The sequence below is a fragment of the Anomaloglossus baeobatrachus genome, chromosome 7, assembly GCF_048569485.1.
Source record: "Anomaloglossus baeobatrachus isolate aAnoBae1 chromosome 7, aAnoBae1.hap1, whole genome shotgun sequence".
Lineage (NCBI taxonomy): Eukaryota > Metazoa > Chordata > Amphibia > Anura > Aromobatidae > Anomaloglossus > Anomaloglossus baeobatrachus.
In genome coordinates, this window is record NC_134359.1 from 183,359,322 (window position 1) to 183,387,149 (window position 27,828).

A 27,828-nucleotide genomic window follows, 5' to 3' on the forward strand; every position below is an offset into this window, starting at 1 on the left:
ACATCACATGCAACTGGGGAACTGATTAGAATAAAACAAAAATTAACATGTAGCAGTGATTTTGTTATTTACGTCATCACATGTGATTGTGGATTATAATATGTAGGCCGTACAGTTCAATCACTACGTTCTCGTATGAATGGCCATCGTCACAATTTCAAAAATGGCTTTTTTCAACACAGTTTATCAAGACTCTATAGTAGAATATTCTACTGAAACATAATCTGTCCTTTAATATAACTGTCACTCCGATAGAGCAGGTACCCGAAAAGACCAAAAATCGTAGACAGGTATTAAATCGTAAAGAATCATATTGGATCTATCACTTGCTGACTCTTTATCCCAATGGATTAAATGATGTAATGGAAATAATGTGTAATAAAAAAACATTTTCTTAAAAGATTCTTTCAATATCCATATAACATTTATATAACATTTATAAAAGTTATCTTATAGTTATCTACAAAGAGAATCTAAAATCAACTTCAATCCCTTACAAAAAATGTACTTTTGATAAAATCTTCTAAGTAGGATGTTTTTAAAGAATTTTTAAAGAACCTCTAAAGATTTTTTAAGATCCAAACATCTCTTTTTATACATTTATACATAATATATATTTTTTAGCAAAAATATCCATTCTACAGATAATAAAAAAAAAATTAATTTATTTTTTTGTCACATGGAAGACAGTAAAGAAAAACCTTTCATAGGTTGATTTAATATTATTTTTCTACATGTATCTCATTGGAATAAATCATTTTCTACAATTTAATTTTAAAGCTATTGCTTTCTCCTTCTCTGTTGTCAGCCTAAATACAGGGTGTGTTTATCAATTATCTTAATCTTTCACCACACCCTTCAGCTAATTTGTTCAAAAAAGAACCTTTTCTATATATGGGGACATTATCTGTTTTTTATGTTATTGCTTATATTTTACCTGAAGAAGGCTTGGTAGCCGAAACGCGTTGTATGTGGATTATGTGGACATCAATAAATAATTTTTAAAAAGGATCACCCCGCTCTGGCCTCCTACAGAAGCGCAATCACACACAGCCTGTATTTTTTATGGTTCTGATTCAAGGTTAAGCTCTTTACATTTTTCTTAAGTACTTTTTGCAGAGGACGCCATTAATCTTCTATGGAACGCACTCTGCATTTCAACTCTGAGTCTCTCAATAATATTTTGCAGGTCATGAATCATGGAGCACACTTCCTCCTTAAAGCTCCCACACTCATAGTAAAGCCTGAGTCACACTGTTAAGTCACCGCCGGAGTATGCTCCAGCGACTTCTGCTCCGATCGCCAGGCGACGACGTGTTCCTGCCGTGGATGGTGCTGGTGATGGGAGAGAAGTCGATGCCAGCGGCGCCGGTGGGAGCAGGCTCCGATCATCCACTGGGCTGGGTTATCTTGGGATCTGCAGTACTGCTGGCTGACTGTGGGTGGCATGTGTCTTCCAGCTGAAGTTGCCAGCGTTCAGCTACAGCCAATGGGAAGACACCACACCCTTCTTATTTCCCCTCCTGTCACATGACCACAGCCAGAGATAGTTCTGATTTTCCTGGCTTCTGTTACGTCCTATTCTGTTTGGTTATTACTGTGTGCTGACGTCTGCGTGTTTTCTGGCTATCCTCCTGCCTGCTCTGCTACGTGTGCTGACTGCGTCATTGTCTGCTGTTTCTGTCCCTATTCCACAGTTCCTGGTTTGACCCTGCCTACTACTCTCATCGAACTGCAGCCTTCCACAGGTAGTGATCACCAGGGCCCTGTGTAATTCCAAATCCCTGTATAGGGGTTAAAGGGTTTCAGGTTTCTGGGGGTCCTGTTTGGTGAATGGCTTCCCTCTAGCCTCCCCATTACAGCCCATCTGAGTTTGTGGATCCAGGAAGGTGTTACATTATCTCTGGCCCATCTAACAAGGAGAGAAGAAAAAAAAATGGATTCTCTCCATGCTGTGCTAAATCAGGTGCACAGTCTTTCTGGCCTTGTACATGGACTTACACAGCAAGTGCAAGATCTCAGGTCTGCTCAGGTTCAAGCCCCTACAGCACCTTACTCATCGTGTCCAGAGTCCTGTCGACTGCAAGGGTGCAGATCACGTTGTGGAGTCAAACATGGAATGCCTGGATCAGAGAGGCATTAATTTCCAAGGCAGCAGCACCACCTGAGCGGGCCCCAGGATACCCGCTCAGGTGCCCAGGTACTCCCTGCAGACCCTATGAGGTTAATGATACCTGTCTCATTGTCTCACCAGGGAAAATCTGTACGGCTGCAGGCCTTTGGTGATTGTGGCTCTGCTGCTAATTTTATAGATACTATTGTAGCAAACGAGCTGGGTTTGACTTTGCTAAGGTTAAATGCACCTATTAGAATATCTGCTATCGATAGTACACCTCTCACACAGGGTGTGGTTACTTTTGGAACTCCAGAGATCTCCATGCTGGTTGGTGCTCTGCATGTAGAATCAGTGTCATTTTTTTGTTCTTGAGATTCTGATGTCAGCAGTGGTATTGGGCATGCCATGGCTGCGCAACATAACCCGGTCATAGACTGGCACCAGGGTGAGATTGTGCGCTGGAGCCCTGAGTGTCAGGAGACGTGTATGTCGTTATCTGTTAAACTGACCAGCGCTGAACCTATCTTCATACCTCATGCATTCAGGGATTTTGCTGATGTTTTTTCTGAATCTGAAAAATTACCTCCGCACAGAGATTATGACTGCCCCATAGATTTGGTCCCCAATTCCAGACTCCCCAAGGGTAAAATGTATAATCTTTCTGGTCCGGAGCGTCAGGCCATGAAAGATTATATAGCAGACAGTCTGCAGAGAGGGTTTATCAGACCATCCAGGTCACCAGTCGGCGCTGGATTCTTTTTTGTTGATAAAAAAAGACGGTGGACTCAGACCTTGTATTGACTACCGTGAACTTAATGCTATTACTGTAAAGAATCAGTACCCTCTGCCACTCATCCCCGATCTGTTTAACCAGCTCATAGGAGCCCGGTGGTTCACCAACCTGGATCTCAGGGGAGCATATAACCTAATCCGCATCAGAGAAGGAGATGAGTGGAAAAATGACATTTGTGTGTACTCACCGTAAAATGTCTTTCTTGGAGCCTTTCATTGGGGGACACAAACAGTGGGTATTATCGTGTCTCCAGGGAGGCGTGACACTAGATTGAAAAAGTGTTAGCTCCTCCTCCCACAGCATATACCCTCGCTAGGCAGGAAACTAGCTCAGTTTGGTGTAAAAGCAGTAGGAGAAGAACAACGAAAAACACAAGGGTGGGAGCTGTGTCCCCCAATGAAAGGCTCCAAGAAAGACATTTTACGGTGAGTACATAAAAATGTAATTTCCTTTCTCGCCTTTTCATTGGGGGACACAGACAGTGGGACGTCCCAAAGCAGTCCCTGGGTGGGAACTGAACTATTAGCAGTGTATAACATCAGACTAAGAGCTGACTAACAACTGCAACTGCAGTGAACACATATCAAACACTGTCAACAAACCGAGCAGTGGCCACTTATAAATGGGGCACTGCTGCCTGAAGGACTTGTCTTCCAAGAGCAGCATCCGCGGAGGCATGCATATGCGCTCTGTAGAATTTAGTAAACATGTGCACACTGGACTTGGTAGCGGCCTTGCAAGGTTGGGCCGCCGAAGCCTGATGGCGGATAGCCCAGGAAGCACCCACTGCTCGCGTAGAGTGTGCCCGCACAGATTGAGGGGAAACAAAACCTCGTGTTTTGTATGCCTCACAGATGGCAGACCTGATCCATCGAGAAATCGTGGATTTAGAAGCCTGGTTTCCCTTTTTCTGTCCTTCTGAGAGGACGAAGAGGGCATCAGACTTGCGCAACGGCGCTGTTCTGGAGATGTAGATCCGCAGAGCCCTAACAAGAGCTAGAGTGTGAAGGGCTTTTTCAAAGGAGTGGACCGGGGCCGAACAGAATGACGGCAACACAATGTCTTCGTTCAAGTGGAAAGAAGATACGACCTTCGGAAGAAAGGCGGGGGAAGGCCGAAGGACCACCTTATCGTGATGGAATATTAGGTAAGGTGAGAGACAGGAAAGGGCCGCCAGTTCGGACACTCGCCTGATAGAGGTAATGGCAACTAAAAAGGCAACCTTCCAAGACAGACATTGAAGAGAGATTTCTCTCAGAGGTTCGAAAGGAGGAAGCTGAAAAGCTCCGAGAACCAGATTCAGATCCCAGGGATCTAAGGGGTGGCAATAAGGAGGGACAAAATGCGCTACCCCTTGAAGAAAGGTACGGACCTGAGGCGAGAAGCCAGCTGCTGCTGGAAAAATATTGATAAGGCAGAAACTTGTCCTTTAAGGGTACTGAGAGCTAGTCCCGAGTCCAGACCGTCTTGCAGAAAGGCAGGAACATTAGGAATTGAAAAGGCAAGGGGCGACCGGTGATGACGGTCACACCAGGAAAGATAGGTCTTCCAGGTCCTGTGATAGATACTGGCAGAGGAGGGCTTCCGAGCATTAAGCATGGTATGAACTACCTTAGAAGAAAGACCTGACTTGGCTAGAATCAAGGATTCAAGCGCCACGCCATCAAATGCAGCTGTGCTGTATTCTGGTGGAATATTGGACCTTGCGACAGAAGATTCAGGCGGTCGGGGAGACGCCAGAGAGTGTCGCTGAGAAGTTGGAGAAGCTCTGGGTACCAGACTCTCCTGGGTCAGTCCGGGGCCATGAGGATCACCGGGATTCCATCCGCCTTGATTTTCTTGATTACTCTCGGAATGAGAGGAAACGGAGGGAGGATGTAGGGCAGGCGAAACTGCGACCACGGGAAAACTAGAGTGTCGGAGCCGAGCGCTAGCGGGTCTCTCAACCGGGATAAGGAGGGATGTACCTTGGCGTTCATCCGAGACGCCAAGACGTCTACATCTGGGAGTCCCCAGCGAAGAGTGATCTGATGTAACACTTCGTTGTGGAGGGACCATTCCCCTGCCGCTAGACCCTGTCTGCTGAGAAAGTCTGCGGCCCAGTTGTCTACCCCCGGAATATGGACAGCTGAAATAATGGGAATGTGCATCTCTGCCCAAAGAAGAATCCTGGATACTTCTTTCATCGCTGCCCTGCTGCGAGTTCTTCCCTGACGGTTGATGTAAGCCACAGCCGTGGCATTGTCTGACTGGATCCGAACAGGGAGACCCAATAGCAAGGGCTGAAAGTTCTGAAGGGCCAAAAATATGTGATGTGAAGGGAGTGCTCAGAGGGAGACCAGCGTCCGTGAACAGTGTGGCGGAGAACACCGCTCCCCAGCCTATGAGGCTGGCATCTGTCGTGACTACTTGCCAGTGGACAGGACGGAAGGACTTCCCTTGAGAAAGGGATGAGGCTTGAGTCCACCAGACGAGGGAGTTGAGCGCAGTCCGAGATAAGCGGACTGACCGGTCTAGAGAAGCTGGATTCTTGTCCCAGATATAAAAGATCCAGTTGTAGAGGGCGCAGATGGAATTGGGCAAAAAACACGGCTTCCATGACTGCCACCATCTTGCCTAACACTCTCATCCCATTCCGAAGGGATGTGTAACGGCGGGAGCGGAGGGATTGGGCGGCCAGGATGAGGGAAGACCTCTTGTCTTCTGGAAGAAAAAACCCGGGACTGAGCCGTGTATCAGCATACCTAAAAGGTGATGCGCTGATGAGGAATGAGGGATGACTTGTTGAAGTTGATAAGCCACCCTAGCCTTGACAGCATGTCTAAGCATATCTGCACGCTTTCTGAGCAAACTTGAGGAGAGCTCCCCTTGACAAGTAGGTCGTCCAAATAGGGAACGACCAGAACGCCTCTGGGGTGCAAAAATGGACATGACGGCCGCCATGACCTTTGTGAAGACCCGAGGCGCAGTGGCCAGTCCAAAGGGAAGGGCCCTGAATTGGTAATGACTGTGTCCTACGGCAAAACGAAGAAACCGTTGGTGGGATACACATATGGGAATGTGTAAATAAGCATCTTGGACGTCTATGGAAGCTAGGAATTCTTCCGGTTCCATAGCGGCTAGTACTGCTCTCAATGACTCTATTCGGAAGGTCCGAATGCAAACTGATCAGTTCAGTCTTTTGAGATCCAAGATAGGGCGGACAGAGCCATCTTTTTTGGGAACGACAAAAAGGTTTGAATAGAAACCTTTGTCGCGCTGTTCCAGGGGCACTGGAATGATAACGTTTGCTTTCTGTAAAGAGGCTATGACCTGAAATAAGGCCTGGCTTTGCGTTATGGACTTTGGAAGACGAGAACGCAGAAACCTGTTGGCCGGCAGGGAATGGAAATCGATCTTGTAACTTGAGGTGACGATTTCTCGAACCCAAGCATCGTGAGTGTGATCTAGCCAGATATCCCGAAAAAGCAGAAGCCACCCTCCAACAGGAGTTGGATCTGAGGGATACCTGGCGTCATGCTGAGGGGGCCTGTGCAGGGCAAGGCCCCTTAGATTTAGGTTGTTTGGAGTGGGAATGGCAAGAAGAGCCCCTTGAGGGGCCGGATCCTCGATCTGAGCGTTGGGACGATCCTTGTACTTTTTCCACCCGTCGTCTCAGATATGAGTTTGTCCAGGGATTCTCCAAACAGGCTAAGACCATGGAAGGGAAGTGTGGACAGGGATTTCTTGGAGGCACTGTCCGCGTTCTATATCTTTAGCCACAGAACTCTGCGGGCAAAAACAGCATTGGCTGCCGTTAGAGCTGACAAACTAGCTGCATCTAGGGAGCCGTGAAGAAAATAATTAGAGGCTAGGGAGATCAAGTCAAGGATCTCAAAAGCCTCCAGAGGAATATTACAAGAGTGAAGCATCCTGCGTAGGTTCTTACTCCACACACCCATAGCTCTCGCGACCCATGTCAAGGCAAACAGGGGGCGAAGAGAGGAGCCTGAAGCCTGGAAAATAGACTTAACCGCCGCATCAACTGCGCGGTCAGACGAGTCCTTGAGAGACGCGCTGTCTGAAACAGACATAACCGTGTGTTTAGCCAGCCTGGAAACTGGCGGATCCACAACGGGGGGTACTGACCAGGTCTTAACCATTTGAGATGGAAAGGGATAAGCGAATGAAGTAAAGGATTTTTTATTAAACCTTCTGTCAGGGTGATCCGACCGTTTAGATATGATTTGGCGAAAAACCAGATCCTGGACAAATGACTTAGGAGGCTTCTTGGCCCACTTGATTGCCGACTGAGAAGTCGGGTCCGGAGGCTGATCAGAAATCGACAAAGAGTGATTGATAGCCGAAATTAGTGTGTCTTCTATATGCCTAGACTCGGAAGGGACATCTGAATCAGAGTCAGAGTCTTGGGAATCGTGACTACTAAAAGTCACAGAGCCTGGGTCAGACTGACCATCGTCCGAGTCGGAAGAGGCGTAGAGGTCGCAATGGCACCTCTTGGAAGCAGCCTTTTTACTTTCTGGGGAAGAAGGACCAGACGAAGCAGGCGGGCTCCTCTGAGGGAGCTGAGCCGGGGGAAGGCTGCCTGAGGTTTGGGATATCTGAGTGACAAGGTCATCTATCCTTTTGGACATTAGAAGAGCCCATGCAGAATAACGTCATCAGACGGGGGTGCTGCCTGGCCGGTGGCCAGGGCAGAATCCAAAACCTGCGCGGCCTCCTGGTCCGGCAACGGGGTCTGTTGTGACACAGTAGTAGGGGCATCGCAGCCACGGCATAGTGGATACCTTAGGCCATTAGAAAATGAGCGTCCACAGGTGGTACAAGCATAGTACAGGTCCGTAGAGGACGCCTGGGAAGGTTTATCACCCTTGCGGTTACGCATGTCAGTAACAGAGTCCTACAGCTCTAGGTAAGGGTTATGCCGCTGTTACTATGAGTGAGGAACCACTAGCAGTATTATAAAGTGACTGCTATGCAGAGCCGGTATATACTGATAGCAAAATGGCATATACTGTCACACAGTCGGCATATACCTGCAGGCAGAGCCAGTATATACCGCTAGTAGCTGATATACACCGCTAGCCAGCAGGCGCACACCGCTAGAGAGACAGCGATATACCGCTCAGCAGAGCGGTATATAGTGCTGCAGAAGTGCAGAGCCAAGGAGGCGATCTCACCAGAGTCTGCTCCCCACGTGGAAAATGGTGTCCAGTGTTCCTGGCAGCATGGAGGAGAGAGACGGCCCCCGGAGGCTGATTGGTCTCAGGGCAGGGACTAAGCGTGACGGCCAATCAGAAAGGAGCTGCTCCTGAGTGAGGGAGCGGCTTCCAGAGCAGTGAGAGGGGGCGTTGCTAGAATGCAGGCCGATGCCGGGGGCTAAATTAATGATGCTCCCCGGGATCACGACCTGCATCGGCCCACCGGCGCCTTTCCAGGAGGTGGTTTGGATGCAGGGGTCAGATGACACGTAGTCTCCCTACCTGCTCCTGGCTCCATCTGAAGACGCGTCGGTGATGGATGCGGGGATCTCAGGGACGCATCTTCGGCTCAAGGCTGAAGCACGTCCTCGGCTCTGCTTAGCCCTCTGGAGCTACCTTGGTGTGAGGTGCTTCCAGGGAGCCTGGAGGGGTACGCAGACCCGACCACTTGGGCGCGAGGGAAGACTGACGGCTTATGCACGCCAGGTTTCCTCTGCCCGTAAGCGGGGGATCAAGGGTGGCAAGGCACCCTGGTATTGCCCCATAGTCAAAGAAAAAACAAACAAAAAATAAATAAAATAAATAAAATAAGCTGGCCTGGGCAAGGCCAGACATGTCAGCCTTCCTGCTGACACTAGAAGAAAACTGAGCTAGTTTTCTGCCTAGCTAGGGTATATGCTGTGGGAGGAGGACCTAACATTTTTTCAATCTAGTGTCACGCCTCCCTGGAGACACCATAATACCCACTGTCTGTGTCCCCCAATGAAAAGGCGAGAAAGGAACAGCATTCAATACTCCAGAGGGACACTATGAGTACCTGGTAATGCCTTTTGGATTAAGTAATGCGCCGGCTGTGTTTCAGAACTTTGTTAAATGACATTTTCAGAGATATTTGTGGTCAATATGTGGTGGTCTATCTGGATGACATACTGATTTATTCTCCTGATGCTACGTCACTTGTCCAACATGTACGCACTGTACTCCAGAGACTCAGGGAGAACTCCATATTTGCTAAATATGAGAAATGTGTTTTTTTTTAGGCAGGGGTTAATTTCCTGGGTTATATATTGTCTGCAGAAGGCTTCCGCATGGATCCCTCTAAGCTTCAACCAATTAAGGAGTGGGTACAACCCAAGTCTCTGAAAGCCTTGAAGCGTTTCCTTGGGTTTGCTAATTATTACCGCAAATTTATTAGAGATTTTTCCAAAATTGCCAAACCCCGAAACTATTTGACTAAAAAGGGGGCTGATGTGGTTAATTGGAAGCCAGAGGCGATCCATGCCTTCTCAGAATTATTATTATTATTATTATTATTATTAAAAGAATGTTTCTCCTCAGACCCGATTCTGGTTCAGCCTGACCTTATGCGTCCGTTTATTGTGGAAGTCGATGCATCCGAGGTTGGAGTGGGAGCGGTGCTATCACAAGGTATTTCGTCTCTCACTCAGCTTCATCCTTGTGCCTTCTTTTCCCGCAAGTTTTCTCCCACAGATAGAAATTATGACATTGGTAATCATGAGCTGTTGGCAATTAAATGGGCCTTCGAGGAATGGCGCCACTTCCTCGAAGGCGCCAAACATAAGGTCACAGTCATCACAGACCATAAGAACCTTATTTATCTGGAATCTGCTAAGAGACTCAATCCTAGGCAAGCTAGGTGGGCATTGATCTTCTCCAGATTTGATTTTGTGGTAACATTCCGGCCCGGTACCAAGAACACAAAAGCTGATGCACTTTCCCATAGCTTCTGTCTCTCGCAGTCTGAAAACTCTGAACCAGTGCATATTTTAGCTAAAGGCATTATTATGTCATCTGTTTCCTTAGATTTGATAGAAGTCCATAATACCCAAGACCAAGCTCCTGAAACCACTCCTGTCCATAAACTGTTTGTTGCCCCCTCACTTCGCCTACGGGTACTCCAGGAATCCCACAATTCTGTGCTGGCAGGTCATCCTGGTATCGGCAATACCCTCCGATTAGTAACCAGGAATTTTTGGTGGCCAACCGTAGCGAAAGATTGTAAGGAATATGTACTGGCTTGTGAAACTTGTGCTCGAGCCAAGGCACCCCGTACCCGCCCTGCCGGATTTCTCCAGTCCCTACCTACTCCAGTAAGCCCTTGGACACATCTCTCCATGGACTTCATCACTGACCTTCCACCCTCAGAAGGGAAGACCTGTATCTGGGTAGTAGTGGATAGATTCAGCAAACAGTGTCATTTTGTTCCTCTGTCCGGATTACCCAATTCTGAAACTGTTATCAAGTTGTTTATTAGGCATATTGTGCGGTTACACGAGGTTCCGGAAAATATTGTTTCTGACCGAGGAACACAGTTCGTCTCGAAATTCTGGAGGGCGTTTTGTAAAAAGATCAATATAGAGCTATCTTTTTCATCTGCCTACCACCCAGAGACCAATGGTCAGACCGAACGTTCCAATCAAACCCTTGAACAATATCTCCGGTGTTGTGTGTCTGACTGTCAGTCTGACTGGGTGGAATATCTGCCGCTAGCTGAGTTCGCTATCAATATTCAGTATCAGGAATCCATCAAGACTACCCCCTTCTTCTGCAATTTAGGGTTGCATCCAAGTTTTGGTTCTTTTTCTTCCGCTGTGGTGGATACTCCTGAGGCTGAATCAACTGTGGACAAATTGAAGGCTATCTGGTCTGAGGTGAAAGAGAACCTGAAGAAGGCAAAGGTTGGTCAAGCCTCCTCTGCTAATAAGAACCGTTCCAAGGGCCCTAGCCTTGGAGTTGGGGACAAGGTATGGTTATCCACACGGAATATTAAACTCAAGGTCCCGTCTGCTAAGCTAGGTCCGAGGTTTATTGGACCTTACGAGATAATCGAGGTAATTAATCCCACAGCTTTCCGCCTGCAACTCCCCCCATCTTTCAAGATATCGAATGTGTTCCATAAGTCCCTCCTCAAGTTATATCGTGTCCCCATTCACCCAGTCAGTGACCCTCCTCCTCCTGTTTTGGTTGAAGGTAACTTGGAGTATGAGGTACAGAGAATACTTGATTCCCGTATTGTCAGAGGGGCGGTACAGTATTTGGTGCATTGGAGGGGTTACAACCCTGAGGAAAGGTCATGGGTCCCTGCGAGCGATATTCATGCTAAGGGTCTGGTCCGGCGGTTTCACCTCCAATTTCCTGGGCCGGGTTTTGAGGGTCCGGAGGCCCCTCGTGGAGGGGGGGTACTGTTAAGTCACCGCCGGAGTCTGCTCCAGCGACTTCTGCTCCGATTGCCAGGTGACGCCGTGTTCCTGCCGTGGATGGTGCTGGTGATGGGAAAGGAGTCGATGCCAGCGGCGCCAGTGAGCGCAGGCTCTGATCATCCACTGGGCTGGGTTATCTTGGGATCTGCAGTACCGCTGGCTGACTGTGGGTGGCATGTCTTCCAGCTGAAGTTGCCAGCGTTCAGCTACAGCCAATGGGAAGACACCACACCCTTCTTATTTCCCCTCCTGTCACATGACCACAGCCAGAGATAGTTCTGATTTTCCTGGCTCCTGTTACGTCCTATTCTGTTTGGTTATTCCTGTGTTCTGGCTTCTGCGTGTTTTCTGGCTACCCTCCTGCCTGCTGTGTTTGTACCTCGCTGCCTGATCCGGATTTGACCTCTGCTACGTTTGCTGACTGCGTCATTGCCTGCCGGTTCTGTCCCTGTTCCGCAGTTCCTGGTTTGACCCTGCCTGACTACTACTCTCATCGGACTGCAGCCTTCCACAGGTAGTGATCACCAGGGCCCTGTGTAATTCCAAATCCCTGTATAGGGGTTAAAGGGTTTCAGGTTTCTGGGGGTCCTGCTTGGTGAGTGGCTTCCCTCTAGCCTCCCCATTACAGCCCATCTGAGTTTGTGGATCCAGGCAGGCGTTACACACACTTGCCAATGTCTCGCATCACATCACCCTGCACAGCCTTCCGCTCTCAGCTGACTCGCTCCTGTCCGGATAGCGGCAGGCCAAGCCAGGTAATGCGATGCAAGACTCGCACGAGTTAGGCGTGAATCACTCGCAAGTGTGACTCTAGCCTACGGTCAAAGTCTTATAACAGGCAGTAAGGTTGAGGGGGGACGGTGTTATGCCCTGTCCAATTAAAGTGTCTGTCTGTGCTTAGCTGCAGCAGCTTCTGCCATTCCACTCCTGGTGTGTAAGGGGCAGGTGACATACAGTATTTACATCTCCCCCATCTCGGCTCTGCTTATTTAGAAGTTTGCTGCCAGTCATCTCAGGGACAAAAGATGACGGGAATACCCCTCAGTGAACCCTGTTAGGGACAGCATTCAGCTTCATTAGAAACAGAGAGGTATTTGTGATTACTCCATGATTTAGAAGAATTTGAGCAGAAACAAAACAAAATGCTTCTTCTGGAATGTGATGGCAGACCTGCAGCGTTTTGATTTTGTATTGCAGCACTGAAGCCGTGCTACTAATCTAAGCTCCCTGCGTTTAGTCTCATACTTACCAGCTACAATATTCATCTAATATCAGCGTCAGGCTGGTCAGTCTTCATCAGGTTTTGACCTACCATATTGATCCAGTTTTTGCGGATTTGGAAATCCCAACTTATAGATTCTCAATGTAAGCCTATTTCAGTGAGAACGAGGTTCTCAGACATTAAGAGCTTGTGACTGTTACCTCTGACTGAAGTTGCGGTCACAAGATGGTGTCGCAGAACCAGAGTGGCGCTGGAAAGAGCTGAAGACAGCGGCTGGTTAGTATAAGGCTATGTTCACACAGTGCATTTTTGATGTTTTTTTTTTCTGCAGCAAAACCTGATCTTGGGCAGGAAGTCTCAATAATTTTCTGAGTTTTTGTTGCAGTTTTTATGGTGTTTTTGCTGTGTTTGTTTACTATGTACTGTGCACTTCCTCAATGACTTGCAGGGTGAACAACGGTGGCAGAAAAGGAGAAAAGAATTCATATGCTCATTTTTTCAAAAACGCAGCAAAAACCAAGGAGGTTGACAAAACAGTCAGGAAAAAAAGCAGGTGTGTGTGTGTGCGTGCATGTGCACGATATTTCTGGAAGCTCTTAAGGCCACTTTACACACAGAGATAAATCTGCGGCAGATCTGTGGTTGCAGTGAAATTGTGGACAATCAGTGCCAGGTTTGTGGCTGTGTACAAATGGAACAATATGTCCATGATTTCACTGCACCCACAGATCTGCCAAAGATTTATCTCTGCGTGTAAAGTGGCCTTTAGAGTTTGCTGGGACTGTGAAGGCAAAGTTTTGTTAATATGGATTTGCATAAAACCAAGGCAAAAAACATCCAAAAAAATGCACCAAAAACGCAACAAAAACATCCTGTGTGAACATAGCCTAAAGGGGGCTTTAAACGTTTTGACATCGCTAATGCGAACTCGTTGGGGTCACGGAATTGGTGACGCACATCCGGCCGCATTAGCGATGCCGTTGCGTGTGACACCTATGAGCGATTTTGCATCATTGCAAAAACGTGCAAAATCACTCATCGGTGACATGGGGGTCCAATCTCAAAAATCTTTACTGCAGCAGTAACGAGGTTGTTCCTCGTTTCTGCGGCAGCACACATCGCTCCTTGTGACACCGCAGGAACGAGGAAGCTCTCCTTACCTGCCTCCCGGCCACAATGCGTAAGGAAGGAGGTGGGTGGGATGTCACGTCCCGCTCATCTCCGCCCCTCCGCTTCTATTGGGCGGCCGCTCAGTGACGTCGCTGTGACGCCGCACGGACCGCCCCCTTAGAAAGGAGGTGGTTCGCCGGTCACAGCAACGTCGCCGGGCAGGTAAGTATGTGTGACGGGTCTGGGCGATGTTGTGCGGCTCGGGCAGCGATTTGCCCGTGTCGCACAACAGATAGGGGCAGGTACCCACACTAGCGATATCGGGACCGATATCGCAGTGTGTAAAGCCCGCTTAAGGCTATGTCCGCACTTTGCGTCGTCGTAGTTGCAGTTCAAAACGCATGTTTTGGCAAAAATTGCTTTTTCCAAAGTTGCTTTTGTCCACAGAAACGTGATAAATACGCGTGCGTTTTACCGCATTTTAGCCGCGTTTTTAGTGCTTTTTACAAGCTTTTCCATTGCTTAAAGACAGATGCGTTTTGAATATAAAGACACTGCTAAATAAAGTTTAAACAGTCAAACACTGTGAAAAAAGGGAAAAAAATGAAAACAAATATAAATAATTAAATCATAACGAAAATAGTTATATTTAATAAAATTATAGCGGGTTTTATACTATTTATTGCTAAAATTCTAATTAATTATTATTTTTCATTAATTTAATTGTCGGACTATGTGTGTGTGTGTAAAGGGACATATCATTCCATTATTTTGATGTCAGAAACGCATGCGTTTATGTAGTCCAAAACGCATGCTTTCTGCAGCTAAAAAGCATGTAAAACGCTGGAATTTTGATGTTGCTTGCTTTTTTCAACTTCTCATTGACTTCAATGTTCGCAAAACGCAGCCCAAATGCCAAAACAATTCACATGCTGCTTCTTTGAACGCAGAGTTTTTGCCCATAATTATGCAAATGAAACGCAGCGTTTTGAACTGCAAAGTGCGCACAAGAAATCCCCATTTCCCATAGACTTTGCTGGAAAATCAAAACGCATCTACCATATTTTTCGGACTATAAGACGCATCCGACCATAAGACGCACCCTGGTTTTAGAGAAGGAAACTAGGAAAATAAAATTTTAACCAAAAAATGTGGTCATGACACACTGTTATGGGGCGAGGATCTGCTGCTGACACTGTTAGGGGGATAATGTCCCCAAATTCTCTATTAAGGTACCCATTCTGGTAACGATCCTCCTGCCTTGTATATGATCCTGCTCATATACCCCCATCCTGCTCATATACCCCCATCCTGCCCCCATCCATCCTGCTCATATACCCCCATCCTGCTCATATACCCCCATCCATCCTGCTCATATACCCCCATCCATCCTGCTCATATACCCCCATCCTGCTTATATACCCCCATCCATCCTGCTCATATACCCCCCATCCTGCTCATATACCCCCATCCATCCTGCTCATAATATAGCCCCATCCATCCTGCTCATAAAATACCCACATCCTGGTATATGGCCTGTATCCTGTGGCGCAGAAAAGAAAAATAAACGTTTATACTCACCTTTCCTCACTCCCTGCAGCACCGATCAGCTTCCTCTCTGTCTCAGCTGCAGCGCCGTTGTGTGGAGCCGTCACCGTTGTTTGCAACATCGCGATGTCTTCGTGTTTGTGCCGGTCAGCTGATGTGTGTGGACACTAGCGGCGCGCACAATGATGACGTCATCGCTGTGCTAACCGCTCTCTACACAGATCAGCTGACCGGCACAGACAGGAAGACATCACGATCAATGATGCAGGGGGACGGGCTCCACACCGTGATGGGTGAGTACACTGATTCACTGCACCCCGCGCTGCTAATGATGAACGGGGGGCAGTGAATACAGCCGCACATGATCACCCCAGGCTGTAGTTGCCAGGGGTAATCATGCGGGCCGACTGTTAATTATGCGCGCACCCCCCCTCATCCCCCCGCCCATCATCCCGCCATCACGAGGATGGGCGTGCATATGAAATGAGTGTGCCCACGTGGTCACGGCAGGCTGCTACAGCCTGCTCCTGCCCCCGATGACCTGCACTACCGCAGCACCCTCATTCCCCGCAGCCACATTCAGACCATAAGACGCACCTCCCACTTTCCCCCAACATTTGGGGGAAAAAAGTGCGTCTTATAGTCCGAAAATTACGGTATTTTGGCATGAAAACGCTGCAGTTCAATACGCAGCAGAAAAGCAGGTGAAACGCAGGTGAAAACGCAAAGTGCAGACACAGCCTAAGACGAGCTGCAGGAGCCTTACGTTAGTAGTACCACTCCAGGGTTGAAATGAAAAAATAAAAAACACTGAAGCGGTGCTTTAACTTGATTAGAGTGCAAGCTCTATAGTATAGTTGGCACCCACAAATCCTGTGTTTTAACAGTAAAACGTTACAAACCTGATTAAAATATTTTAAATATCTGACCAGGAAAATGTGTGGCTATTTTTCTAAAAGCAGAAAAAGCGTACAAACTATGCTAAACATTTTTTTTTTGCATTCATCTTTCATGATTGTGTAATGTCCTACTATTTACATTTAGATCTTTTACATACCAAAATGTGATAAATGATCATTTGGAATAACCACAATTTGCCCACTTCGTGGTTCTCTTGCAAAATTGTAAGCAGATGAAAATGATGATGCTACTCCTTGTGCAATTGATGGTGATCCATGGTGAAGTGTAGAATGAGTTAAACCTAGGTAAGACAGACAAAAAAACATTTGAAGAATTAGTTACAGTTTCTCTTTTAATGATACTACAAAGGTCTGCACAAATAAGTAAGGAGTAACAGCACAGGTGATGCCGACATAAAAAAAAAAAAATGTGTAACAGAAAATATACAATAGCCGTGCACTTATCTTGGCTGTGTATCACAATAAAAGAAATCGCAGAGGTCTTTTGGTTTTTTTTTTTTATTCAAATAAATAATTGTCTTCAAAAAAGGTGTGCGGTTTCCACCCCCAATTTTGATACCCAGCCATGATAAAGCTGACAGCTGGGGGCAGGTATTCTCAGGCTGGGGAGATCCATGCTTATTGCCCTCCTCCATAGGGATGGGCGAACCCCCCGATGTTCGGTGTTCGGGAGACTCGCCTGAACGTTTTGTAAAGTTCACGCTCGGGTTCTGATATAACGCGAACTTGCGTCCGAACCCCGAACTTGGACTTTACAGTTATGTAATGGGGCGGGGTGGCTGTAAAATAAAGAATAGAGTTAATAATAAAGATTGTCATTATACTTACAGGTCCCGCGACGCGTACCGCACTCTGTCTCCCGCCGCTTCTCCTTCCGAGTACGAATATCGCTGTGCCGCCCGGTAACCAAAGGACCTTCCGTGACGTCATAGAATGTGACCAGTCACGTGTGAAATTTGTATTATCTCATTGGCTACAGACTGGTCACATGGCTATGACGTCATGCTAGGTCCTGTTAGTGCATCTCGTCGATACGCAGTGCTCGCCCAAGCATCTCAGTACTCGGTATACTCGGCAATTGCCGTGTACCAACGAGAATATAGTTAACACTAAGCATTGTCATTATACTTACAGGTCCCGCGACGCGTCCTGCTGACTCTGTCTCCCGCCGCTTCTGCTTCCGAGTCTGATCATTGCTGTGCCCTCCTGGTAACAACCACTGACTAAAGGACCTTCCATGACGTCATAACCATGTGACCAGTCAGGTGTGAATTTTGTATTACCTCGTTGGTTACAGACTGGTCAAATGGCTAGAACGTCATGCAAGGTCCTGTAGTGTCAGTACATAGGGATGGGCGACCATGCTTGCCGTTACTCGGTGCGCACCACAGCATCTCAGTACTCGAGATACTTAGTGAGCGCCGAGTACCGGCGAGATGCTCGGGCACATGGTCGGCTCCCCGTCCCTGCATGTCGGCGCTCTTTACAGAGCAATCCCACATGCAGGGATTGGCTGCCACAGCCGGTGAATCGCGGCGTCGGGAATCAGGTGATCAGAGATCACCATTGCTATAGTAACCCACATGTCAGGTTACTGTGGCAACGGTGGCAGTGGTGACGTCACCGCTTACCAACCCACAGATTCTGCTCACTCATTGAGTGATTACACAGCACGGGGAAGCAGAAGCGTTCTTCCTCCCCTGTACTGTCTGATATAGCAGAGCTGCATGGGTTGAAGAAGAAAGAACACAGAAGACCAGGATTGTGGAGGGGTGATGGGGAGTAATGAATATGGAGTCCCTGAGTGTGTCTGTGTATTTATTTCAAATAAAGTGTCTGTGTATTTATTTATAATAAAGTATTTTTTCTCTGTGTGGTGTCTTTTTTTTTAACCCTTTATTGGAGATTTTTAAAGGCCGGGTCAATTTTCCCTGACATTAAAAATCTCTGGTTTAAAACTAGCTGGTAAAACAAAGCTAGTATTAACCCCTTATTACCCAGTGTGCCACCCGGCATCAGGGCCGCTGGAAGAGTTGGTCACAGCGCCAGAAGATGGCGCTTCTATAAACGCGCCATTTTCTGGGGCGGCTGCGGACTGCAATCCCCAGCAGCCTAGTTGTACCTGGCTGGACACAAAAATGGGGCAAAGCCCATGTCGTTTGGTTTTTTATTTATTATTTCTTGAAATTCATGAAATAATTAAAAAAAAAGGTCTTCCCTATATTTTTGGTTCCCATCCGGGTACAAATAGGCAGCTGGGGGTTGGGGGCAGCCCGTACCTGCCTGTGGTACCTGGCTAGCATACAAAAATATGGCAAAGCATATGTCGATTTTTTTTTGTTAGTTTTTTAGCAAAAAAATTTAAAAAAAAAAAAAAAAAGGCTTCCCTGGATTTTCCATTGCCAGTGCAGGTAACACCAAGCAGTGGGGGTTAGCAGCCAGTAGCTGCTTGGATTATCCTTAGCTAGCAGCTGCGACGGGTACTATCGCGCTCGGCATCGCATGCATTGGCTTGCGATGTCGTAGTGTGCAAAGTACCCCGTAGTCACCGGAAATGGTTTTCCAACAGTCTTGAAGGAGTTCCCAGAGATGCTTAGCACTTGTTGGCCCTTTTGCTTTTACTCTGCGGTCCAGCTCACCCCAAACCATCTCATTTGGGTTCAGGTCTGGTGACTGTGGAGGCCAGGTCATCTGGCGTAGCATTCCATCACTCTCCTTCTTAGTCAAATAGCCCTTACACAGCCTGGAGGTGTGTTTGGGGTCATTGTTCTGTTGAAAAATAAATGATGGTCCAACTAAACGCAAACCGGATGGAATAGCATGCCGCTGCAAGATGCTGTGGTAGCCATGCTGGTTTAGTATGCCTTCAATTTTGAATAAATCCCCAACAGTGTCACCAGCAAAGCACCCCCACAACATCACACCTCCTCCTCCATGCTTCACGGTGGGAACCAGGCATGTAGAGTCCATCCATTCACTTTTTCTACAAAGACATGGTGGTTGGATCCAAAGATCTCAAATTTGGACTCATCAGACCAAAGCACAGATTTCCACTGGTCTAATGTCCATTCTTTGTGTTCTTTAGCCCAAAAAAGTCTCTTCTGCTTGTTGCCTGTCCTTAGCAGTGGTTTTCTAGCAGCTATTGTTCCATGAAGGCCTGCTGCACAAAGTCTCCTCTTAATAGCTGTTCTAGAGATGAGAAGGTGTGTCCAAACTTTTGGTCTGTACTGTATGTATGTATGTATGTATGTGTGTATGTGTGTATGTGTGTGTGTGTATGTGTATGTGTGTGTGTGTCCACTAAGGGAATCCGCACCGTCGCATTACAATCACTAAATTTTGCACAGACACCCCATTTGACTCAGGGAATGTCATAGACTATGTTTTGAGGGGAAATTTTAACCCCTCGCATTTCAGTTATTCACCAAAATACCTGCCTCCATTAAAGTCAATGGAGCTGGGAGCCACAATGCAGCCAGAACTTTAGAAGAATGTTGGCATGTCACAATGTGCAGCCATGCCCTTGAATGGAATATTGGCATGTCACAATGCAGCCAGGGAAAGAGACAGACCGATCAGAGACAGACAGGGAAAGATACAGACAGACAGGGAAATGTTGTGATCCAGTGACCGAGGAGAATCAGAAAAAGATCAATAACTCGGAAACCTAGAAAATAACCAGAGTGGCTGGAACCTTAACGGACTACAGACTTAATACTGATAAACAACTAGAAGTAGCTGTGGGATGAGCCTAGGATGACCTAGTCGTCTCGACACAGCCGGAAAGCTAAATACTCTAACAGAGAGAAATGTAGAAAAGCTAATCTGCCTCGGAGTAGTCCCCAAAGATATAGATAGCCCTCCACATGTAAACATTACGGTGATATAGGAAAACACTATACGTAGCTAGAGAACAGAGTCAGCAAAGATGAGGCCCAAAACTATCTGCATAGGAAAGAATAGGAAAGAGCACTGACGGCAGGCAGAAAAACCCTAATAAATACCAGCATGCCTGACATGGAAAAATACTGAGCCTGAACAGGCTCTCCCCCGCTATATCAGTACTCTGGTGTTACTGGGATCCAAGAAAAACATTGCTATAGAGAGGGGACTGAACATTGTACCAAGCATGACAAAACACAATACATAACAGAACATGGAGCAAGGATACATAGATACTCCCAGCAGGTAATAATCCAATTCCACCAGGAACGCCACACAGGCAAAATCACAAGAAAGTGAAAAACCATAAGCAAAGGTATAAGACCAACTTATCTAAGAGAAATTCTGGTAGACAGAGAACAGGGCTAGTTTCAGGAAGTCCTTAGAACACAGGAAATACAATTCAGCACCGGCAAGGAACAAAAGGAAGTTACATAGTTATATAGGCCCAAACCAAATGGCCTCATTACAAATCCTACTCAGCTGTCCAGTTCCCACTCAGCAAGCTGCATTACCAGCACTGACCACAAGAGGGAGCCCCAAACTGGAATCTAATTCAAATGTATTCACAAAAAGGAAAGAAACAGACAGATAAAGAGAAACAGATACACACAGACAAAGAGACAGACAGGGAAAGAGACAGATAGGGAAAGAGAGACAGGAAAAGAGACAGAAACAGAGAAAGAGATAGAGAGACAGACAGAGGAGGGAATAATAAAGTGGGGTAACTCCGGCACACTACTATTTCCCATAAAGATCATGGAGACATAGAAAATTGAAGAAAAATCTTTTTTCTTTATTTTTGCTCGTGAAAAAGGTGAAAAGGTGAAACAGTGCTATACAAAAGTCCGCCACGACGTTTCGGCCACTTGGCCTTCCTCAGGTCGGACAAGCTTATATTCTGTTCCAGTAAGTTGCCTATGACTCCAATGGTTAAGGAAAAGGTCCAGGAGAAATGTGGGAGTCCGGGCGAACTAGCGGCATATGTCAGAGGTGCTGGGGAGCTGTACCGTGCGTCCTGTGGCAACTTACTGGAACAGATTCCATCATCTCCTTCCTTTGACCACATTCTGCTCTCTAATTCCTGATTACTTTGCTACTTGAGCAATAACCTACCTTGAACAAAGGGTTTCTTGAGTACCCGAGCATTCCTACGGCACATATGGATCGCACGGACATATGATCAGGTTCTGTGCCTTTGATGGTACGTGGTGTCCCCACGTCTAATTTCCAGTCACCATATTGCAGGGACCACAAGAACACCGTACCCTTCACGCCCTCCTTACAAGAGAGTGACCTATTACCAACATTATAATCTCAGTTGATGCTCCCGTCTATACCACACTAAATTCTAATATAAGCTTGTCCGACCTGAGGAAGGCCAAGTGGCCGAAACGTCGTGGCGGACTTTTGTATAGCACTGTTTCACCTTTTCACCTTTTTCACGAGCAAAAATAAAGAAAAAAGATTTTTCTTCAATTTTCTATGTCTCCATGATCTTTATGGGAAATAGTAGTGTGCCGGAGTTACCCCACTTTATTATTGACTGTTTTCTCCAGAGCACCTACGCGAGGTGAGGCGAGGTCTTTTTCACACGGACTCAGACAGAGGAGGGAGACAGACAGAGACTGGGGGAGAGAAAGAGAGACAGTTACTATCCCAGGCAACGCTGGGTATTACAGCTAGTATTATGTATTTATTGTGCATGGACATTTATGTATATTTTTCCTTCACTTTTCTTACAGCGACACGTGATCAAGACCACATAGGTCAAAGCATTGTATCAGTCGCTCACGTGTATGTCAAAGTTTTGGAATAAAACAATTTCATGAACCAAAACTACCATAAGAGTGTGCAGTGGTTATAATAATTTTTCAAGGACCCATGGTAGCGCTCACCTTTATTTGTCTAGATAATGATTCTTCTAGATACCCAAACAGTCCAAAGGGGGCTTCATCAGAGAAAACACCTTTACCCCTCCTCTGCAGTCCAATCCTTGAACCCCTGAAATTCATGCAAAGGTCCTGATCTTCCTTTTGGCTGTTTGGAACATCTGGAACAATGATTGTCCGGAGAAGAAAAAGTAAGCACTACCCAGGGTCATGGCAACATTAAAACATCCTAAGAACATTCATAAGAGAGGGGGCTCACTTACAATTTGCCTATGAACACTGCCATAAATAATGGTATCTAAACATCCTCCAAGACAAACTCCCAAATATAACAATCCAGGAGAAATTTGTTAATGAACAAAATATTTTCCAGCTTGATGGAGCACCAAGTCACAAGGCAGAAGTGATAACTACATGGCTCAGTGGACAAAACATTGACATTTTGTATGCATGGGAAGCAGTCTCAATTTCTCAATCCCATTCAGAAACTGCCATTAGTAAAGTAAGGAATCTAATTCTAATGTATTTGTCAATAAGAGTTTCAAAACTTATAAAATGTGTATAATTGTACTTTAGTAACCAGAGAAATATCTGACTAAAACTGATGAAAAAAACCTGAAGAGGAAACTTAGTGAAAAACTAGATTTGTGAGTCTCAAAAGTTTTGGCCACAACTGAACATGCAGCAGCTTATGTTTTATGATAATTTATTTATTCATTATGCATTGCTTATATAGCGCAATAATATTCCACCATGCTTTACATACATTATCATCACAGTTCCCATAGGGGCTTAGAATCTAAGGAGTGTGGGAGGAAACCGGAGTATGAGCAGGAAACCCACAAACACAGGGACAACATACAAGTTCCTTGCAGATGTTGTGTCCTTGGAAGGACTGAAACTCAGAACCCCAGCACTGTAAAGCAATAGTGCTAACTACTGAGCCACCGTGCTGCCCATGATTTTATGCTTACATTATGGGGGGAGTAATCACGCCTCTCTGCCACTATGTTAGCCACAAATCCCTTACAGGACATAAAAGAATATTACTGCTTATGAATCTTTCTTAAGGGGTAGAAATTCGATTTCATTTCAATAAAAATTCTGCACAGTATGGCTTCTACATGCTCCTTGTCTCCATGTGAAGTAAACTTTAAAGTTGCCTGTAGCATAAATTAGCTGGAAACGTTTAACAAAAAAAACAAACAAACGGATTTTGGGGATAGATGCTCTTCAACTTACCATATGGGTGATCAGCATGCCAAATACAAGGTATAATTCCACTAGATAACCAGGAATTAGTAGCCAAATGGGAGGTCGAGTCTGGCGCCCAAGGTCCGGACAATACTGTTCCCCCTGTGACCATAAGATTAGGGCTCAATCCAACAGCAGCACATCCGGCAGGATGCATCTGAGAAATATCAGTAAGATCTTTGTTTTCTCTGAAATATACCAAACATGGGATCCATTACATATTTATACAGTTGTGCAAATACACAATACATGCATGTGTACATCCACGGAACAAAAAAAAATAAATCTTTCTATATTTACAGCTGCATCAAGAGATGGAAGAGACAGAACATCTGTTAATTCCAGTGCTCGTAAATGTTCAAAATGAAAGGAGTGTACTGAAATAGACATACAGTACTACATTTTTATCTGCACATCTTAGATGTTAGATTTCGATCTCCAGTTAGTTATATATTTGAAAGTGCATCTATTTGAAAAAACATATTATACTTGAAACAAAACATGAGGTAAGGTTTAGTAAGCTAAATGCCCCCAAATTAGTGATGGGCGGACCCCAACTGTAGAAGTCAGGATTCGCTCAGTTGCAAAGGTGCCCAGGTTTGATCCGGCACTCAAGAAATTAAAAAAAATAAATAAAAGGAAAAATAAAGAAAATAAAAATAAAGCAAGCGATTCATGCGTACCAAGGCTCCGTCGCGGCTCTACGCTGCTCCTGTGGCCTTTCTTAGTTGCTCATCATTGCTCATACATATGAACTACTTTCCCTGCCCACCGGCCAGCTTGGCGTCTGTGATTGGTTGCAGTCAGATGCGCCCCCAGCCTATGTGACAGCGTCTGCCTTCAACCAGTCATCCCTCATCGTGGCTCAGTCTTTGTCTGTCTGCACTCACAGAAGGCAGTCATGCTCTATGGCCGCTCACTGTGACTGAGATGTAGCAGAAATAAATTGCTGTGGGACCTCGTGTGAATTATGTAAGACTTGCAGGGGTGTTTTGGGGTTAATAAAGTGGTGAAAGAAGATGTTTTCTGTATTTTACACCAAACAAAGGATTTATTTTCGTGTCTTTATTTACTTTCACTTACAGATTAGTGATGGGGGTGTCTCAGACTCCTGCTATCACTAATCTAGGACTTGACGGCTGCTGTGGGATGCCATTAACTCCTTATTACCCCAATTGCCGCCACACCAGAGCAATCAGGATGAACCAGGTAAAGCGCCGGGCTTGCCACATTTAATGGATGCACCAATACTGGGCTGCTGCAGGTTATGTTTAGGTAGGTTGGTAGGTTAACTAATTCCTCACTACTATTCGGACTGAGGAAAAAAATAGCAGTATTCTGCGATTGTCTGCTAGTCTCCTATCACTCATACCCATATAAGTCTATGGGTGCGAAAGAAACATTGGACTGCACTCGGATGACATTCAAGTGCAATGCGATATACACACAGGCTGAAAATGCAGGAGATGGGGGGCCTAATCCCTCCCTCTCCTCTGCAACTGTGATCCGATTGCAGGATCGGATCACAGTTATATGACATTCGGACCACATTCGCAAAATAGCCTGAGTCAAGAGTCAGTAGCTGTAACGCCTGCCTGGATCCACAGACGTAGATGGGCTGTAATGGGGAGGCTAGAGGAAAGCCTCTCACCAAGCAGGACCCCCAGAACCCTGAAACCCTTTAACCCCTATACAGGGATTTGGAATTACATAGGGCCCTGGTGATCACTACCTGTGGAAGGCTTCAGTCCGATGAGAGTAGTAGTCAGGCATGGTCAAACCAGGAATTGCGGAACAGGGACAGAATCAGCAGGCAATGACGTAGTCAGCAAACGTAGCAGAGGTCAAATCCGGATCGGGCAGCGAGGTACAAAAACAGTAGGCAGGAGGGTAGTCAGAAAACACGCAGAAGTCAGCACACAGGAATAACCAAACAGAATGGGACGTAACAGGAGCCAGGGAAATCAGAACTATCTCTGGCAGTGGTCATGTGACAGGAGGGGGAATAAAAAGGGTGTGGTGTCTTCCCATTGGCTGTAGCTGAACACTGGCAACTTCAGCTGGAAGACACATGCCACCCACAGTCAGCCAGCGGTACTGCAGATCCCAAGATAATCCAGCCCAGTGGATGATCGGAGCCTGCACCCACCGGTGCTGCTGGCATCGACTCCTCTCCCATCACCAGCACCATCCACGGCAGGAACACGGCGTCGCCTGTTGATCGGAGCAGAAATCGCTGGAGCAGACTCCGGCGGTGACATAACAGTAGCATATCGTATCAAATACTTTTGCATCGGATGCTATACGCCAGTGTGACCCTGACCTATGATATAACACCTATGAATGGAAGTAGTCAGCTGACAAGCAGACACGCTGCTACTCAGGCGCGGCTGACTGCAACCAATCACAGGTGTGGGTGGGCGGGGAAAGCAGTGCATATTCAATGAATGTTTTGTGTTTTTTTAATTCTTTAGTTATAAATAGATCACAACAAACCAAGGGCTCACAGACATAAGCCCAATATACATAACAATAGTTATAGGTTGAGCGACTACAGATACAAGAAAAACTCCAATCAGCCTACCCAAACCAGGATGTGGATCTGAACATTTTAATATATACAAAAGGGGGATTTGGAAGGACCGCACGGCACCGGTTGAAGACCAGGCCCGCTGCCCTTAGGGGGAGAGACCCCCTGAAGAGAGTAATAGCGGAAGAAAGAAGGAAGGGGAAATGGGGGGAGGGGTAGAGGGAGATTGGGGACGGGAGAGGTGGAACAAAGAGGGAGAGGAGGGGGGTGGGAGGCCAATGAGGATGGGGGAAAACCGACCCCTCCAGGGGGGAAGCCCCATTCAAGCCAAAGCGACAGCATCAGCCAGCGGTTATAATCACCTGAAAACTTAAATTCCAGCCAGGGGAGCCAGTTCCTATAGAAGTGCTCATACCTGTCATAAAGTGAAGAGGTCATGTCCTCCATTAGTAGCAACTCATTGACCCTCGAGGCCCAAAGGGACAGAGTAGGGGGAGTGCCAGACTTCCATTTCAAGGGGATGTATGACCTAGTCTCCATCACCAAGAAACGCAACATCGATCTTTTTTGGACGAAGAGACCGGGGCCTCCAAAAGCTGTAACAACAACAACTCTGGTCCGGCCTGGGTCGTACCCATCACATGTCTGATCACCTCAGCCCAAAAACGTTCCAGAGCTTGACAGGACCAGAAGATGTGTCCAAAATCTCCAACCTCTGCCCTGCATCACAAGCAACCAGGGTCCACTCTCGGGAACATCCTGTGCAGTCTGGAACGAACCCTGTACCATCTTGCTAGGAGTTTGAAATTAGACTCCTGAAGCCTAGAACTTATTGAAGTTTTAGGCGCCAGCAGTAGGACGTCGCTCGTTTGCACATCTGACAGGGATAGTCCCAGGTCTCATTCCCACAGCAGCACCCATACACCAAGGAGAGGGAGTGTCGCAACACCCCCTCTCCGAGACAGAGGCTTTCAAACTCGGTAAGGCAGTCAGCAAATTGAGCATAGTCGGGGAGAGAGCCGAGGAAATGTCTGAGTTGTCTAGATCTCAATCCACCCAGAGGGACAGGCACCATACAATCCTCAATTTCCCTCAGGGAAGGCCAATCTCCCCCAATCCCCAAGTGACAGGCCCGAAATCTCCCCTCTAAAATCCAGCGTCAGAAAACCGGATCTGACAGGCCAGGGTGGAAGTCCAGTGAACCAATCACGGGCGAAAGAGGAGAGGACACAGGGAGCAGTCTCTACTGGACCACTCGCAAAGAGCAGCACTCCAATGTGGCCCCTATAGTAGGTTGATGCCTCAAACTGGGGAGTGGTACATGCGGTATCCAAGGACAGCTGACAGATAGATCTCAGAAAAACTTTGCTCCAATAATACCCAAGGCTTCATGAGGGGATGGCAACACCAATTAATAACTAATCAAATGTGAGGCCCAGTAATAGGACTTCATGTCTCGGATTCCCAGCCCCCCTCTTTTAGATCTACTCAATAAGGACCGCGAGAGACGAGGTGGCTTATTAGCACAAATGAATTTAGTTTGAAGGGACCCCAAGCCTGGATGCGAGGGAGCACGTTCATCCTAAAAATGTCACATCTCCCAAACCACGTAAACAGGCCTTTGGCCCACCTGATGCAGTTCTCATGGATAGTCTGGAGAAGAGGAGGAAAATTCAGTTTATAGAGAAGATTGGTGTCAGCCACCAAGTGAATCCCCAGGTACTTCAGAGAATGGGCGGCCCATTTAAAACTGAAAGATGACCTAAGAGTTGAAACCGTGTCAGGGGGTAGAGATACATTCAGGGCCTCTGACTTAGATATATTTATTCTGAAATTAGACAGGACAGAGTATTTTTCAAATTCTTTTAGCAGGTTAGGTAGGGACAACCTTGGGTTGGTAAGATAGAATAGTAGATCGTCCGCATAGGCGCCAACTTAACTCTTTTTTTAACCCGAGGACCAGATACATCGCAATTACGTCAGATAGGACGTAGGAGAGGCTCCAGCATCAGCATGAAAATCAGAGGGGAAAGAGGACCCCCCTGGCTGGTACCGTTGGCAATAGGAAACCTATCGGAC

The 27,828-nt window shown here is 46.6% G+C and overlaps 1 protein-coding gene across 5 annotated transcripts in view; it reads right to left on the reverse strand.

Moving 5' to 3' along the window:
- Positions 1 to 27,828, reverse strand: part of TNRC18 (trinucleotide repeat containing 18) — a 1,341,710-nt gene that overhangs the window by 841,769 nt on the left and 472,113 nt on the right. For all 5 annotated transcript variants that reach the window (XM_075317830.1, XM_075317829.1, XM_075317828.1 and 2 more), the window contains 2 exons: positions 23,208 to 23,407; positions 16,269 to 16,412 (listed from right to left, as the gene is read on the reverse strand). In XM_075317830.1, the coding sequence (XP_075173945.1) occupies positions 16,269 to 16,412; positions 23,208 to 23,407 (344 nt within the window). The remainder of the gene's footprint in view (positions 1 to 16,268; positions 16,413 to 23,207; positions 23,408 to 27,828) is intronic.